The following is a 14,498-nucleotide window of genomic DNA, read 5'->3' on the forward strand; positions in this document are numbered from 1 at the left end:
AGAAAATAACTTCTCTAGAAAAACGGAAACTCTACGAGTGCAGTGTTTCGGTGCCTAGCCCCATCTACACCTGCTCAGAAAAAAAAAATCACAAACAAATTCAAAAAATTCTTTTTTTTTGCATGGTAGACAATTTATCACGTGAGGTCCGCTCCAAATTTTAGGTCATTTGGATTTTTGAGAAGCTCTTAGCAAAAAAGACAAATCGGGTCAGAATAGCGCATGAATAGTATATATTTTTACAGACCTCAAATTTGTCTTTTTTGCCGAGAGCTGCTCAGATGTCTAAATAATTTGGAAATTAGAGCGGACCTCACGCATTAAATTATCTATCACACACAAAAAAATTGGAATTTTTCAAATTTTTCTAATATTTATTTTGATTTTTTTCGTTAGAGCAGGTGCAGCTGAGTCTGAGCTCAGAAATGGATTACCGAAACTCTACGGTATTCTTTTCACTTTACTCGGTGGTGGTCACATTTTAGACCGGTGGTTACTCTCTTTCGAAATAAAGACTGGATGCTTACTCATCAAGGCTGTGGCGGTGCATTTGCCTCCACCCGGCTGTGGGGTGGACGGAGTTGAGCGCCCTCGCGCACCACCGGAGGTATGCTCTGGATCCCTCTCGCCTCTCCTCGTTGATTCTCTCGACATTTCCTCTCTGAATTTGTTTCTCTGCGTTCGTCTTCTTCCTGCCGTCCCAAATCTTGTCCCGAGCTGCGGATTTACGGCTTGTATTTCTTCATTTTCGTTGCTGCAGCCCCCTGCACACCACCTGTTCGACGAAACGCCTCTGAGCTCTGACCCCATGGCGGAGGCGTCGGGCGACGGGAGCATGGAAGACAGGATCAGCGCCCTCCCGGACGAGCTCCTCATCCATGTTCTCTCCCACCTGCGCTCACGCAAAGCTGTGCAGACATGCGTGCTGGCACGGCGCTGGCGATACCTCTGGCGGTCGGTGACCTGCATCGACGTGTCTTTCGAGGAATTTGAGGACAGGGCTGCTGCAGACGACTTGGAGCGCGAGGAGATGTTCAAGATGTTTGTGAACCATTTGCTGATTCTCCGTGAACGCGTAGACCTGAAGGAGTTCCGGCTGCAGTACAGCTTGGTGGTCGGGGTCGGCCGCCTCAGTGCTAACTCTGATGAAGCCAACCTATGGATCCGCCATGCGTTACAGTACAAGGCTCAGACTGTCAAGATAGGCAATCACAGCGAACCTCTGCAGCTTCTTCCCTGGGTATTCACTTCAACGTACTTGAAAAGACTGCACATTACCAATGCTCAACTGATCCTAGGTTTCTTTGACCGCCTCCGAAAAGGCTGCCCAGCATTGGAATATCTCTTCCTATCAATCTGCGACATTGAGGACCTTGACATTTTCTCTGACACACTCAAGGTTTTGATCCTCTCTGATACTATCGGGTTCTCATTCTCATTTGAGCACGATGCCCAAGTCTCTATTTCTGCTCCAAGCCTCATTTCTCTGTCCGTCCAAGAGTGTCCTTCCGGGGCCAGGCTACCTATACTAAAGAACATGTCATCACTAGAGACTGCATCAGTATTGCTTTCAGAAGGAGATATCACAACTTGTGATGCTGATGGTATCAGGCAGTTTCTCGGGGGCCTCTCTGGTGTTAGAAGTTTGGATTTCTATTATGGGGATAGACAGGTATGCTTCTGGTTTTTTGTAGATTACATTGATCTTGAGATATTTATCCATACCAAAATCTGCAACCTAAGCATGTTTTCTTCTTCTTCTGCCTTAGCCCTTCCAAGTTATACTAGATGATTCATTACATAGCATAAGTGCAAATCAAACCTCTTGATAGGATGACCAGTGCTGTCTGGTCTCCACTCATTCCATTTCGTATGCTCATTTGTTGATTCATCAAATTGTTGACCAGAGTATCTTAGTTTTCTCATAATATAAAACTAGTACAATAACTGAGTTATAATGTAGCTTCAGCATATACTTTTGTGAAGGGCCTCAGCAATTGCTGAAACCATTATTGCTAACTCCTACAAACAGATTGGACCAATGCAACAGATTATCATGTGAAGCAACCATGATGTTTTAATCACATGTGCTCCATGGCTCTATCGATGAACAAAAATAAGTATATCATTGTCTAATATGGTTATTTTGTTAAGATGATCTCTGTTTGTGCTGTGATTTTTTTTTCTTTCATATCCAATTTGCTCCAAAGCTATAGTTCTAAGATTTTCAACGGCAACCAATCAGAAACGTAATCACATTATGTTAACTCCCTCCTTATATTTTTGGCAAGTTTGGTTGAAGCAGAAAAAAGAAATTGAAGAATACGGCATGGGTTTATGTTGTGTCTTAACATTTGAATCATTTGCAGCTGGAGGTGAAAAATAATCACGGATGGTGCCCAACATTCAACAATCTTACAAACCTGACTCTTGATAGGTGGTGCATGCATGCGGACTTATATGCCATGATAGTCTTCCTTCAGAACTCACCTAATCTGAAGAAGCTAACTCTTAAACTAAACGAGGTATATACCGTCTTCTCCATTGCATTTATCCTTCCATGAAAGTTTGAGCATGCACAGTAAAGATAAAACTGTTCTCTTTTAATTGCCAGCCACGATATCACAACGAGGTTGTATCTGCAGTCATCGGCGAGCTGGAGGATAGATCGTTTACATGTGAACAGCTTGAGATTGTCGAAATCATATGTTCGAAGGGAAATGAGCTGCTGCTACTTGGGTTGAAACAGTTTTTGCTAGAAGAGAGTGGCATAAGGCCTGATCAGATGCGTGTCAGTCACCAGAACTAAGGCCGATGCGAGTCATCCGATTGTTTCAAGTCCCACTACAGGTGAAATTACATGGAATCACTCATTGGCATATCACATGGCAGGCAAACATTGCTTCCCCTTGGATCTATATTCGCTCACTCTGGTTTAGTTGGAATGAACATAGCATGTGTGTTTGCTGCCCTTGTCTTTTTCACACAGTAGAATCCTATAGTGTTGGTTTTGAACTATGTTCTGCTGCCGGTGAACCAAAAGAAACACACCGCTATCTTCCCATGCGATGCCATAATTCGTGTGGGGGAAGATTACACTGCATTTGACATACATGCACATGGCTCAAAATCGCCATTGACACTTTTTTTTTTTCATGGATGTGTGATGTTATTGATCTGAGTTGCATGGCTGATGACTGCAGAAAACTTGATGTTGCCTTTTCTGCTGTTTCTGAAAGAAAATGCTTCTTGTCATGTCAATCTTAGTAGTGGTGCCTTGTGTGCAGCTCAACTTTATGTGATATTTGCTTCATTTGTAAAACGCAGTATTCCTTTTGTTCGGTTACATCCGTGTACAGTCTATTGTGCAGACGTATAGTAAGTCAACCTTTTCTATAAGAAGCAAAAACCATCAACCGTGCAAGTCTGGAAGAGATAAAGAACAAGTCCAAAATGTTGCTGGCTTCATATGTTTTTCTGCAGTTCGAGTAAATGTACAGCATACCGAGTCTTGAGTCATTTTGTGTTGTGTTGTGCAAGTGGTGTTGGCGGAGCCAGCAAAAGGCTCTTCTAATCTGTCCTTGTACGTGTCTGGTCAGACTCTTGAATAAGACGTTGTCCTTGTACCCTCTTGACCCCGTTTTATATCCACACAACTGGAATCTGATTGAGTCTTGCCTTGCCAACACGGCCGTGCGTGCCCTTGGGAAAACGGTATACGCCAGGAGAAAAGGATGCGCAGGCTCGTCGGTCTACAACTACAGCAGGTCGTCCGGCCTATATATGGGAGCAGCACCAAAAGGTTACCGGAGTATATGCTAAGGCTGTGTTTGGTTCAACTTCAGCTTTCAACTTTTGGGTCCAAAAGCTATAAGCTGAACCAAATGGGTAAATTTACAAAGCAGCTTTTGAGAATCTGCAGCTTCTCTGTAGTGTAAATTTTGAAGCTGGGATACCCCAATTTTCAGCTTCTCAGCTTCTAAACCAACCATTTTTTGTTGTCCCCTAAAACCGAGTAGTATTTACCCATCAATGCCACTGGTAAGTCGTACCTCTTCATTGTGTTTTACAGCCGTTTCAGCTAAACAGCCCTTTTAGCCAAACAGCTTCCAGCTTTTCCACGGCTAAAAGTTCAGAGCAGCTTTTTCACAGCTCACAGCTCACAGCAGCTTTTACAGAATCTGTAGCTCAACCAAACACAACCTAAGTCCTCCTCCTGCACGCACAAGTTCTCCGATCGTCTCTCACCTCTGCCGCAGCATACAGCAACCAAACCACCACCCCACCTCCATGCCTCCCAAGCCGAGCCTCGGCTCTCCTTAGGTTAAGGCGGGACTTCGCATTCGACCGTAAGAGCATCTCCAACGGGCCGACCCAAACGGACGGTGTTTTTGTCCGCTTTTTGTCTATTTGGGTCGGCCGCCCGCTTGCCGTCCGTCCTCTTTTATTTTTGGGTCGGCACTGCGCCCAACGGGCCGACCCATTTTCATGACCGTGTGCGTTTAACATCGTGCCGTCGCCTTGATTTTGACGCTCCAGCACACAGGAAAGGTTCGCGCGCGCTGGTTTTGGCGCTCCAGCGCGCGGGAAAGGTTCGCGCGCGCCGCGGCCGGCGCTCGCTATAAAAGAAGGCGCTCCCTCCACACTCTGCCGGCCGCCCACTCTCGCCGCCTCTGCGCCACCATGTCGATCCGCCGCCTACGCGCTTCGGATTTTCGCGGAGTCCGCGAGCGCCGCTCCAGCGCCTTCTCCGCCGAGATCTGGTTTCGCAAGAAACGTCTCGTCCTCGGCACCTTCAACACCGCAGAGGAGACGGCCCGCGCGCACGACGCGGAGGCGTGGCGCCTCCTGAGGCCTCGTCGGGATATGAATTTTCCCAACGTGTCGAGCCAGCGGGCGCAGGATCTGGCGCCTCTCCCGCGGCTTTTCACTGACGAGGATCGTCGTGTCCATCGGAGGCGGCAGCGTCGCCTCGCCATCGCAGAGAAGGATGTGGAAGCCTTGGTGCTGTGGCGAGGAGACTACCCACAGGACATCGTCTACGAGCGCCAGTTCTATAAGCAATTGAGATCGGAGAGGGACGCGAGGAGGAGGGAGCAAGCTGCCTATTGGGAGGACAAGCGTTCGCGGAAGCAGGCAGCTCAATTGAAACTGAAGTTACAAGAAACTCGGGTTGGGACTTTGAAGACGAGCAGCTTGCTGACGCCTACCTTCAAACGTCGGAGGAGGACATTACCGAGTCGGAGTCAGAAAGCGATGAGTAGTGGTCTTTTTCTTTTATCTGTGTACGCTAGAACTATCTATGTATCCATTTTAATCTGAAAAAATGGCCGGCGGCATCGGCGACGTAGCAGGCGGGCGAGTGTGTGAATCCAATGTGCCACCGACCAGCGGGCCCGGTGAGAAAAGAGGGCGAGCGCGCGCGTCCATCTTGTATCCACGCTGACGCAAATCAACCTAAAAAATGAGCCAGGAATGGGTCGGCAGGCGGACGAAAGCAGACGCGCGTCCGTTTTGGGTCGGCATGTTGGGCCGGCTTTTTTGTCCGCGCCGACCCAAACGGACGGCCGCGGACGAAATGGGTCGCCCCATTGGAGTTGCTCTAACTACCCACAGGTGAAACGCGTGAAGGGCGTATGGAACTGTGTCTGCGGCGGGTCTTTTGTGATCCGGTCGGTTTAGGTTTTCGATGAATCCGTCTAGATTCAGTCGAAACTCGTGGTCTTTGGAGTTTCTATAAGCTCTTCTCGGCATTTTCTTCTCCTAGTCTACAAGTTCCCGAGTAAAAAAAGTTTGCTCGCCCGAGGCGGAGTTCGAGAGGCAGCATCTAGCTATGCACACGGCGCGTCACCGATGGATGTAGGAGGAAGAAAACTTAAGCTCCCTCAAGAATTGGAATGTAATTTTATTGTCCTGCCTGGGTGAGTTTGTAAGGATATGTGTTCATTTTACTTAATTAGTAAGCATGCAATGCACGTTTGACTAATAGGAAAAAAATTATATGAGATGAGATCTCACGGGCTAGCAGATGAAACCCACCCTGATGGATAACATGTGGCATTCACAAATCGTAAAGCATCTAATCTCCCCCCCCTTATTTCAAGTGAGGGGTGAGATAGATGCTTTATGATTTATAAATGCCACGTGCCATCCATCAGGATGGGTCTCACATGCTAGCCCGTGAGACCTGGTCTCATATAATTCTTTTCCTGACTAATAGCATGTTAAAAATCGTGAAGACATTCCAAGTTACATCTTGACTAATACAAATAAAAAAATGTTAGAAGCAAAAGAAATCCATACATATTTTAAAATTAAACCAAGTATTTAATTTAGATTGATAAATCATGAAAATAAAAAATGATAAACCATCAATTTCGATTCGTCCTTAGGAAATATTCACAATATATTAGTTGCTTTCTCTTCATCAAGTTTTTTGCGAAAACTTCCGTTCTATTCCGTAGACCACCTAGCGACGACTATAAACACTGAAGCGAGCCGAATGCGCATCACCATCATCGCCCTTCCTTTGCCCGAGCCGGGCAAAATTTGTTATAGCAGACAATCGAGAAGTTGTCGTGCTAAGGCCTCGTAGGACCAGCGTAGCAGAACAACAACCGTAGTGTAGATCGAAAGATTCCAACCGGAAGACACACCAACGTAGATGAACTACGATTAGATCCGAGCAAATAGGCCAAGGACATATCTACCAGAGACATATCTCCAAACGCCCACCGACGATGCTAAACACACCACCAGACAGAGGCTAGACGGGTAGAACCTTATTCCATCTTCAGGGAGCCACCGATGTCTCGTCTTCCTGAACAGGACACAAACCCTATCAAAAAATAAAGGGATATCTAAAAACAGAGCCCTCTTGCCGGCAAGGGCCGGGATCCACCGCGCCGCCATGGCCCTAAGGCCTTGTACAATGCTAGGTTTTTAGGGAGGTGCTTAGAAAAATAAACCGGATTTTTCTGAAGCACCGGTGCCTATTTCTACAGAAGAGACGTCTAATTAAGCATCAACCCTGTACAAATAAGCACTGGTGCTTAAGGAAAGCCTGGTTTATTTTCCTAAGCACCTTGCATTGTACAAGGCCTAAGGCCACCAGAGACGGGGTTGTAGAAAATTGTATGATGGATGAATATTGTGTTGTTTCTGTTGTATTGATCCGACCCTCATGTGGGGTATATATAGAATACATTGTGAGGGAGAGAGACTTGGAGTAGTGGACAAGTCCTACATGTTAAACCTATTCTATCTCTAACTCCCACCTCTATTTTAAACACAATTATATTCTAACATTCCGCCTCAGTCGTAGCGGGAGTGAAGCGGACGTTTGCGACTGAATTTGTAGTCTTGCGCTTTCATCGTCTTCTCCACTACGTCATCATCAATTGCGTCTCTGATGGGTCGACACTTAGGGCGGTGACTGCGTCTCCTTCTGGTGCCTTGTCTCTCCTCTCTTCCCCCCCGCAGTCACAGCGGGAGTGGCGTGGACGCTAGTGACGACGCGGACGCAGTTGACTGGAGTTGTCCCCGATGAGTTGCTGTAGATGCAACCATTAATGTGGAGGTAGCCAATCATGATGATGTAGCCGTGGTCGAGGTAGTCGTGGTCGATGGTGTTGTCGTCGTGGATGATGAAGCCGCACAAAGCCGAAGGCGTAAAAAAATACGCTATGACGGAGCTGCAGATGTGGACGATGCACCTTGCGGATGTCAGAGGGTGCCGTCGGCGACGAGTCCACCGGTTTTGCCAAGACCGGAGGAAGCCCATCAAGCACACATCGGTTTTGCCAGAACCGTGTGGCCATGTAGGGACATCACTGTAGTAACGCCGTGTTGATGCAGTCGTGCCGTTATGGATGACGCGGTCGATGCCGTCGTCCTAGCGCGTTCATTGCCGTCGTCGAGGTCGCGTCTTGCAGGAAAGTCTATCAGAGGACGCTAGATGTCCATCTTATGGACAGGGTGGCGGCGATATGTTAACGATGATGGTGATGAAGACCATGTTGATGAAGACCATAGTGATGAAGTGTTGACGATAGCGTCGCAGTGGTGTGTCGACGATAATGTATCGCTTGAAGGCGTCTCTCACGGTGACCAAGTGTCAATGACATGTCGCGTCGAAGAAGTCGATGAAGAATTACATCGTTTTCCACACCGGCCTGGTGTGTGGACGGTGCATGTTGTGGTTGCTTCTCGTAATGTGCTCGACGAAGTATGTTGGCTTGTAGCCTGACGTCGTCTTACAACTTGATGATGCGGCGCGGGTCGGTGTAGATCGCTCGATGCAGTGGCTCGAAGATTGGTGCGGGCTAGCTCGATGTGGCACGATGTCGATCTGTGCCTGTGGTGTCGTGCTAGTCCGTGGGAGGCCTTCGACCGAGTTTGTGAATCGGCCTCCCTGTTATCGATGCATGCTGGAGCGGATGCAGATGGCCCCTGGATGGGCACGTGATGCATGGATGCATGCTCCTGGTCTCCTAGATGCCTGTGCTGGCAGGCCGACCTGAACCAATCTGCTCTCTGTAGCAGAGACGTCGAACCAGCGTGGTTGCTGAGTGCGGCCTGGCGTAACCATGGGTCTGCAATTGCTGGAGGACGCCGCGCCGCGTACGCGCTCAGTCACACGCAGTTCGCCAGCAGCGGCGATAACCTCGGTGCTCGATCGTGTGCGCGTCACGGTCACCGTGTGGACGGCGGCACATTATGGATGCCGGCGGAGCTCATGTAGATGGGCAGCCGACGTGGGTTGACGAAGTAGAGGCCGGCATCCGGGACGGCAGATTGTCGAGGCAGATCGGATCGATTCCGTGTGACCCGCCCGGTGTTGATGCGCTCGTACGCCTGGCTGGTTGCCGACCGCCGCCAGTGGTGTTGACGTAGATCGCGTCGGGGAGGTCTCGGGCTGATGTGCTCGTCCGCCGAAGTCGTGTGTCGCTCGAAGTCAAGGGGGCCGTCGCTGGTGGCCGGCCCTCCTGGCCTGCGCGTGTGCGCATGTAGCGTCTGCTGGTGGATGCGGGGAGAGGTCGATCGGAAAAGCGGGTTCTGATTTTCTTTTTTGTGGCTAAAAAGAAACGATCTACTGGATGATCCTGAAATCTCAAAACTGAAAACCTACAGAATTGATCTAATATCTAAGCTATAGAAGCCAATCTAATCTTTGGATCGATCAGCTGCCGTGTCCCCGGGAAGAGAAGATTAATCTCTCCAGGGCGGCGCGTTATGGAAGTGGTGAAATGTGTTAAGAATCGGCGTCGTTGAACAAACCGCTCTAAAACCATGTAGAAAATTGTACGATGAATGAATATTGCACTACTAGGGAAAACCTTATACACAGCATCTTAGCAGTAGCGCTGGACAAAATCATGCAATACTGCTACTTAGTAGTAGCGTTTGTAAATAAATCGCGATACTGCTACGGTTTTAGCAGTAGCGCTTACTAGCAAAACGCGTTGCTGCTATGTTTGTACTGGGCGCAGATGGCTAGCCCCACACTTAGCAGTAGCATGTATCTGTACCCAGCGCTACTGCTACGCTCCGTAGCAGTAGCGCTTTTCGCGAAACCGCGCTACTACTAACCTTACCTTATCCTCCCCACGCGCCCGACCCTCTCACTCACTCTCCCTCTCAGTCACTCTCGCCCGCACCGATACCCGTCGTCCGCCGCCGCCACCGCGCTGCTCCTCCACCGAGGTACTCCCTCCCTCCGTCCTCCTCCTCCCTCCTCCCCTCCCTCCTCCTCCGGCCGCCCCCTCCTCCCTCCTTCGCCGGCAGCCCTCCTCCCACCGCCCCCTCCCTCCTCCTCCTTCGGCCGCCCCTCCCCCTCCTCTCTCCTCCTCCCTCCCTCCTCCGATCCCATCGGCCTCCTCCCCCTCCTCATCTCTCCTCCCTCCTCCTCCTTCCTCCTCCCTCCCCCTCCTCCCTCCATCTCTATTTTTTTCTGTTTTTACTGTATTTTTTACTATTGTATAAGGTAGTTTTTTTTACTGTTTTTAGTAAGTATTTAATAGAATTAGTAAGAAAATAAATAGAACTAGTTGAACTAGTTTATTTTTAGTAAGAACTAGTTGAATTAATACAACTAGTGTAATTTTTAGTAAGAAAATTAATATAACTAGTTGAACTAGTTTATTTTTAGTAAGAACTAGTTTATTTTTATTTATAGTAAGTTTATTTTTAGTAAGAACTAGTTGAATTAATAGAACTAGTTGAACATGTCACATTTGTTGTTATTTTTTTAGTTAAAGCAATTATTCCCGCATCGACGTCGACGATGCTTATCCCGCATCCTTGTCGTCGACTCGGCGGAGGACACCTGCTTGATCAGAGGGGCCATGTCCGGGACTGGGCACCGCGGGGCTGGTACTAGAAGGTGCTAACTACCGAGGGGCGCAGCTTGGTGAGGAGCCAACCCGTCGTTAACCCGAACCTTCTTTGGTGGCGGTCGCGTGGGCTAGTGACGGTGCAGAGGCTTGAGGACTCCACGGAGGTGGTACGTCACCGTGTCAGCGAGGATGACGAGCACGTCCGTCGCTACATGGTTGCATTGGAGGGCAGGTTCTCCAACACCTGACAGATTCTTCAGGGATCTCACTAGAGCTATGATCCTGTGATGGTTCCTTCTCTTTGGGTGTCCACCGCCCGCGTCGATACCCGTCGTTCGCTAGGGTTTTAGTTGTATTAGTGATGTTATATGTATGATACTATTCGAGATGTATTAGCAATAATATTCAACGATGTACAGACGCAAGAGATGATTTAGTTTTGCTTATTGAATGCATGCTAATTTGAATACTTATATATTTTACAATTTGGTTTTGCTTATTGAATGCTTAAATTGGAGAAATACTCCTATTTTGAATGCTCAAATTGGACCCCACTATGCAAGGCGTATGCATTTGATTAGTTGATAGCTTATGGGGTTGTCGGCGTCCTCGGAACGGGGGCACCCAGACCTGCGTACCTGCGGCCCATGGCGTGGCTCCACCAACGGCTTGGTACGACCCATCTTCAGCCGCAACCACTCAAGACACTCGCGAGGGACCAAGCCTCGCGAGGCGGACGACACCAAGACCTCCTCAGGGGCAGCCTCACCGGCCGGCTCCCGAGGAGCGGAGATATCTATGCAAGGGGCACCTCGCGAGGTTCACGTGACGTGAGCCATGACGACCAAGGCGAGGCGGGCGCTAGTGCGCGAAGTGTACCACTTTCCTCTTTGGTGCTAAAGAGGCAGGTGCAGGCGTGGAGTCCCGAGCCATCACGCAAAGGTTTCCATATTGGTGCAACGAGACCAAGACCAGTAGGACGGTAGGACGGAGATCATCGCGGAGCCCACAGCTGCATCACCACCAGAGCCTTTGGCAGGCGAAGACCACCTTTTGTCAGGATAGCTTGTACTAGTTGTCTCCCTTCAAAATTGGCCATTGTGGGATCCCTTCCAGCCTAACATTTGGGAAGAGGACCAGGGCTTCTATAAATAGGACCAGTCACCACCATAGGAGGGGACAGATCATTCAGACCACCCTCATACGCACCAGTTCACCGAGCTCAAGAAAACCCCTCCTTAGGAGGCTGTTCTTACCTTGTACTTGTTCATAGGGGTGGAAAGTGGTAGCGGATAATCCGAAATATCCGATATTCGTATTCGAGAAAATGCCTATTCGTATCCAAAACATCCGCATCTGAACCAAAACGGAAATGGAAATTATCCGTATCCGAATTTATTAAACAAATACAAAATAAAATATGGTAGGAGATTTTGACACAAATATGGATATGGAAGTGGATATATCCGTATCCGAAGAAGATTATGGGAGGTATTTTTTAAAATTCTAGGCCCAATATTTCAATTATCCAACATAAAAGCCAAATTTTTCACGGGTCATAATTATCTGGTATTGCACTAGGTAAAACTTTCAACAGCTAATGTCATTTTCGAACAGCGAGAGGTGAATGAAAGGGCATGCATTGGAGAAGTGGGAGTCGACCTTGAACCTTGCGTTCATGCCCATGGACACCATGTAGATCTTATCATTAAAGCTTCTCTTAAATTAATTATTCCTTTGGTATAAGTTCATCTTATATCTAGGATCTGGCCTTTAGCAATCATGGTTCCGACCATGTTCTCCTTTAAATACCATTTCTCGTGCAAGTTTAAGCACCTGTCTTCTGCGGAGTAATACCCCAGTCCAACCTCTACTTTGATTTGTCGTCGAGTATTACCCCCTGGTATCTCAAGATTATCACGGAATTGCATAACTTCTTATGAGTTCTTCATCAAGTACTACATTCTCATTGATTCCAATTTTTCACGGGCTCTGAGTTATTAAACACTCAAAGACACCGATAACTGACTCGAGTCCGCATCGCGATTAAGCAACTCTTGGTAACCTCCCTTTCTTACGAGTTTGAACTCAATCACGTCATTCCTAGCCTGTTTGGCTATATCCTTGTCGTGCCGATTTTAACTGTGCTACCTGGTCCTTAATCCCGAAGCACAACTTTCGACGATGAGCTAATCTTACGTCGATCTTCCTCGTCATATCATTTGTCCTTGAACAACAAGCTTGATTTCGAGTTTGTGTCGTACCCATGGTTTCAATAACTTTTCGCTTCATCATTCCATTGACTTGATGTCATCGCCGATCGATTACATCTTCTTGAAACCTCTCGACAAATGTGTCGTTGTCCTCATTAACATTCTGAGGTCTTCCAAGATATCAATTGAATTCATGATGAGAAATAACATCCTTGCCCTCGATGATTGGTGCTATCATCGACCACTTTATTGCCTTCCCTCCAACACAAACTTATTCGTGGTCTGTGTTATACCTTGATTTCCTTGCTATCCAGCATTTGTTCTTAATTACCTTGGAGTATTACCATCTTTTATGTCAAGAATGTCGTGAGGATTACTCCACCTCTTAAGAATTCTTGGTACAGTGATACTTCTCACCATCACCATTCTTTCTTGGTCCCCGTGTTGTTTCTAACCGAAATACCGACAAATGGTCTATGATGTGTAAATTCTAAACTTCTAGCAACCCTATTTGCTTTGAAGTTATTGGTCTATAGTTTCATTCTACGTCTATGGCTTATTGAATTATCATTCGAACATTGATCATGCTACCTAGCCCATATTTCATGTGCACACTTCAACCAATGTTTAATTGTGTATGTTTTCCTCGAGCATACATCATTAAGTCATTTGATCTAGCTATTGTTATCTCCTTGTTCACATAGTTGTGGAAATCCATCTTTTGGAAATCTCAATGGATTGTCGTTGAGTCAATCAGTCACCTCCTCACCTCTCCTTGATTTAATGATGAACCCTTGTTCGGAACTCGCTTCCATAGTTCATCTCACAAGAATCTTCGATGTCATATCGACAATTTGTGTTGCACCTTTCTTCTCAGGCATCCTGAGTCTGAGTTGTCCTGACACCAATCAGATCTGAATCTCGGTCAGATATGATGGTTGGAACATATTTCTAAGAGTTATAACATGGGTCTATATATGACCCCGTAAGGTGATGTCATGCCTAACACACCTGGCCGGAGGACCTATTGTTATAAGTTTCCTTTTTAGCAAGGTTAGTCATTCTTCCATGAGGAAGTTGTAAGACTTAATCCATAAGTTGTTCCTGATGGATCCTTTGTGTATCCAAAGTCTGACCTTTGCTTGAAGACCATGTCAATACTATCTCGAAGCATGTCACTGGTACTTCGATTTTCAATAAGAACATTTGAAGCACGATGCTAAATTTTCTTTAGCAATTATCCAAACATCGTTGTATGGGTAATGTCATGAAGTTTCTCTCCCCTTACCTAAAGGGTTTTCTACCTTATATCCTGTCATGGATATCATGCCCTATTTATCCGTGGGAAGGTATACCCCTGAAGTATGTGTTTAAACACATTTTCCTTTCCATAACCTTTCTGGTGATCTATATGATCTAAGCAGTAAAATTCTCCTACTTATGTTAACACCTCGGTGTACAACTCTGTCAGTGAGACCCTGTTTCTACTGTTGATGACTTTCCGGTAACCGCTGATGGACGAGAACTTTGCCTATTGGTCCGCCTCATTCAACGAGCAGGAAAATGGTTCTCTTTGTCCCTCGCCCTTGGTACCGACGATGTTGCCGACATAATCAATAGGCTACCCTCTGACATGCCTTGCTTACAGTATCATGCAAGACGTCGTTGCCCTTCCTACTTTTAACCCACATGGTAGGCCCATAACCCACAGGTCCCAGGATCGAAACCTGACTCTCATGTACACCCCCTGTTTCCAAGGTTCCTCGCGCGTGGCCTCGTATGTAATTCACGAGCCACCTTCAGGTCTGATATCGGACACAATACTTATTCCCGTTGCTTTGACCCTTTCACGCCCTATATCAGGCATCGAACGATTGCCTGCCCGCTTGAAACCTTTCATGTTACCTTTTTACTTGCTCTCGATATCTTCTTAAGTTCAATTCGAGAG

General features: G+C 47.2%; 1 protein-coding gene across 2 annotated transcripts; it reads left to right on the forward strand.

The window, feature by feature from the left end:
• The first annotated feature begins 479 nt into the window (after window positions 1–479).
• Window positions 480–3,238, forward strand: LOC125522331 (F-box/FBD/LRR-repeat protein At2g26030-like). 2 transcript variants are annotated; one of them, XM_048687391.1, is made up of 4 exons: window positions 480–607; window positions 761–1,672; window positions 2,370–2,525; window positions 2,615–3,238. In XM_048687391.1, the coding sequence occupies exons 2-4, from the start codon at window positions 809–811 to the stop codon at window positions 2,807–2,809; spliced, it is 1,215 nt and encodes a 404-aa protein (XP_048543348.1). In that variant the 5' UTR covers window positions 480–607; window positions 761–808; the 3' UTR covers window positions 2,810–3,238. The 2 variants fall into 2 exon arrangements, with proteins under 2 accessions (XP_048543348.1, XP_048543349.1); XM_048687392.1 differs by lacking the exon at window positions 480–607 and having other exon boundaries at window positions 775–1,672; window positions 2,646–3,238.
• The last annotated feature ends 11,260 nt before the right edge of the window (window positions 3,239–14,498 follow it).

The sequence above is a fragment of the Triticum urartu genome, chromosome 7, assembly GCF_003073215.2.
Source record: "Triticum urartu cultivar G1812 chromosome 7, Tu2.1, whole genome shotgun sequence".
Classification (NCBI taxonomy): domain Eukaryota; kingdom Viridiplantae; phylum Streptophyta; class Magnoliopsida; order Poales; family Poaceae; genus Triticum; species Triticum urartu.

Excerpts from the sequence above, each read along its gene's own strand:
- LOC125522331 (XM_048687391.1), top strand. The coding sequence starts at position 809 with ATGGCGGAGGCGTCGGGCGACGGGAGCATGGAAGACAGGATCAGCGCC. Across the intron at positions 1,673-2,369 it reads TCTATTATGGGGATAGACAG|CTGGAGGTGAAAAATAATCA; the intron begins GTATGCTTCTGG and ends AATCATTTGCAG. Across the intron at positions 2,526-2,614 it reads TAACTCTTAAACTAAACGAG|CCACGATATCACAACGAGGT; the intron begins GTATATACCGTC and ends TTTAATTGCCAG.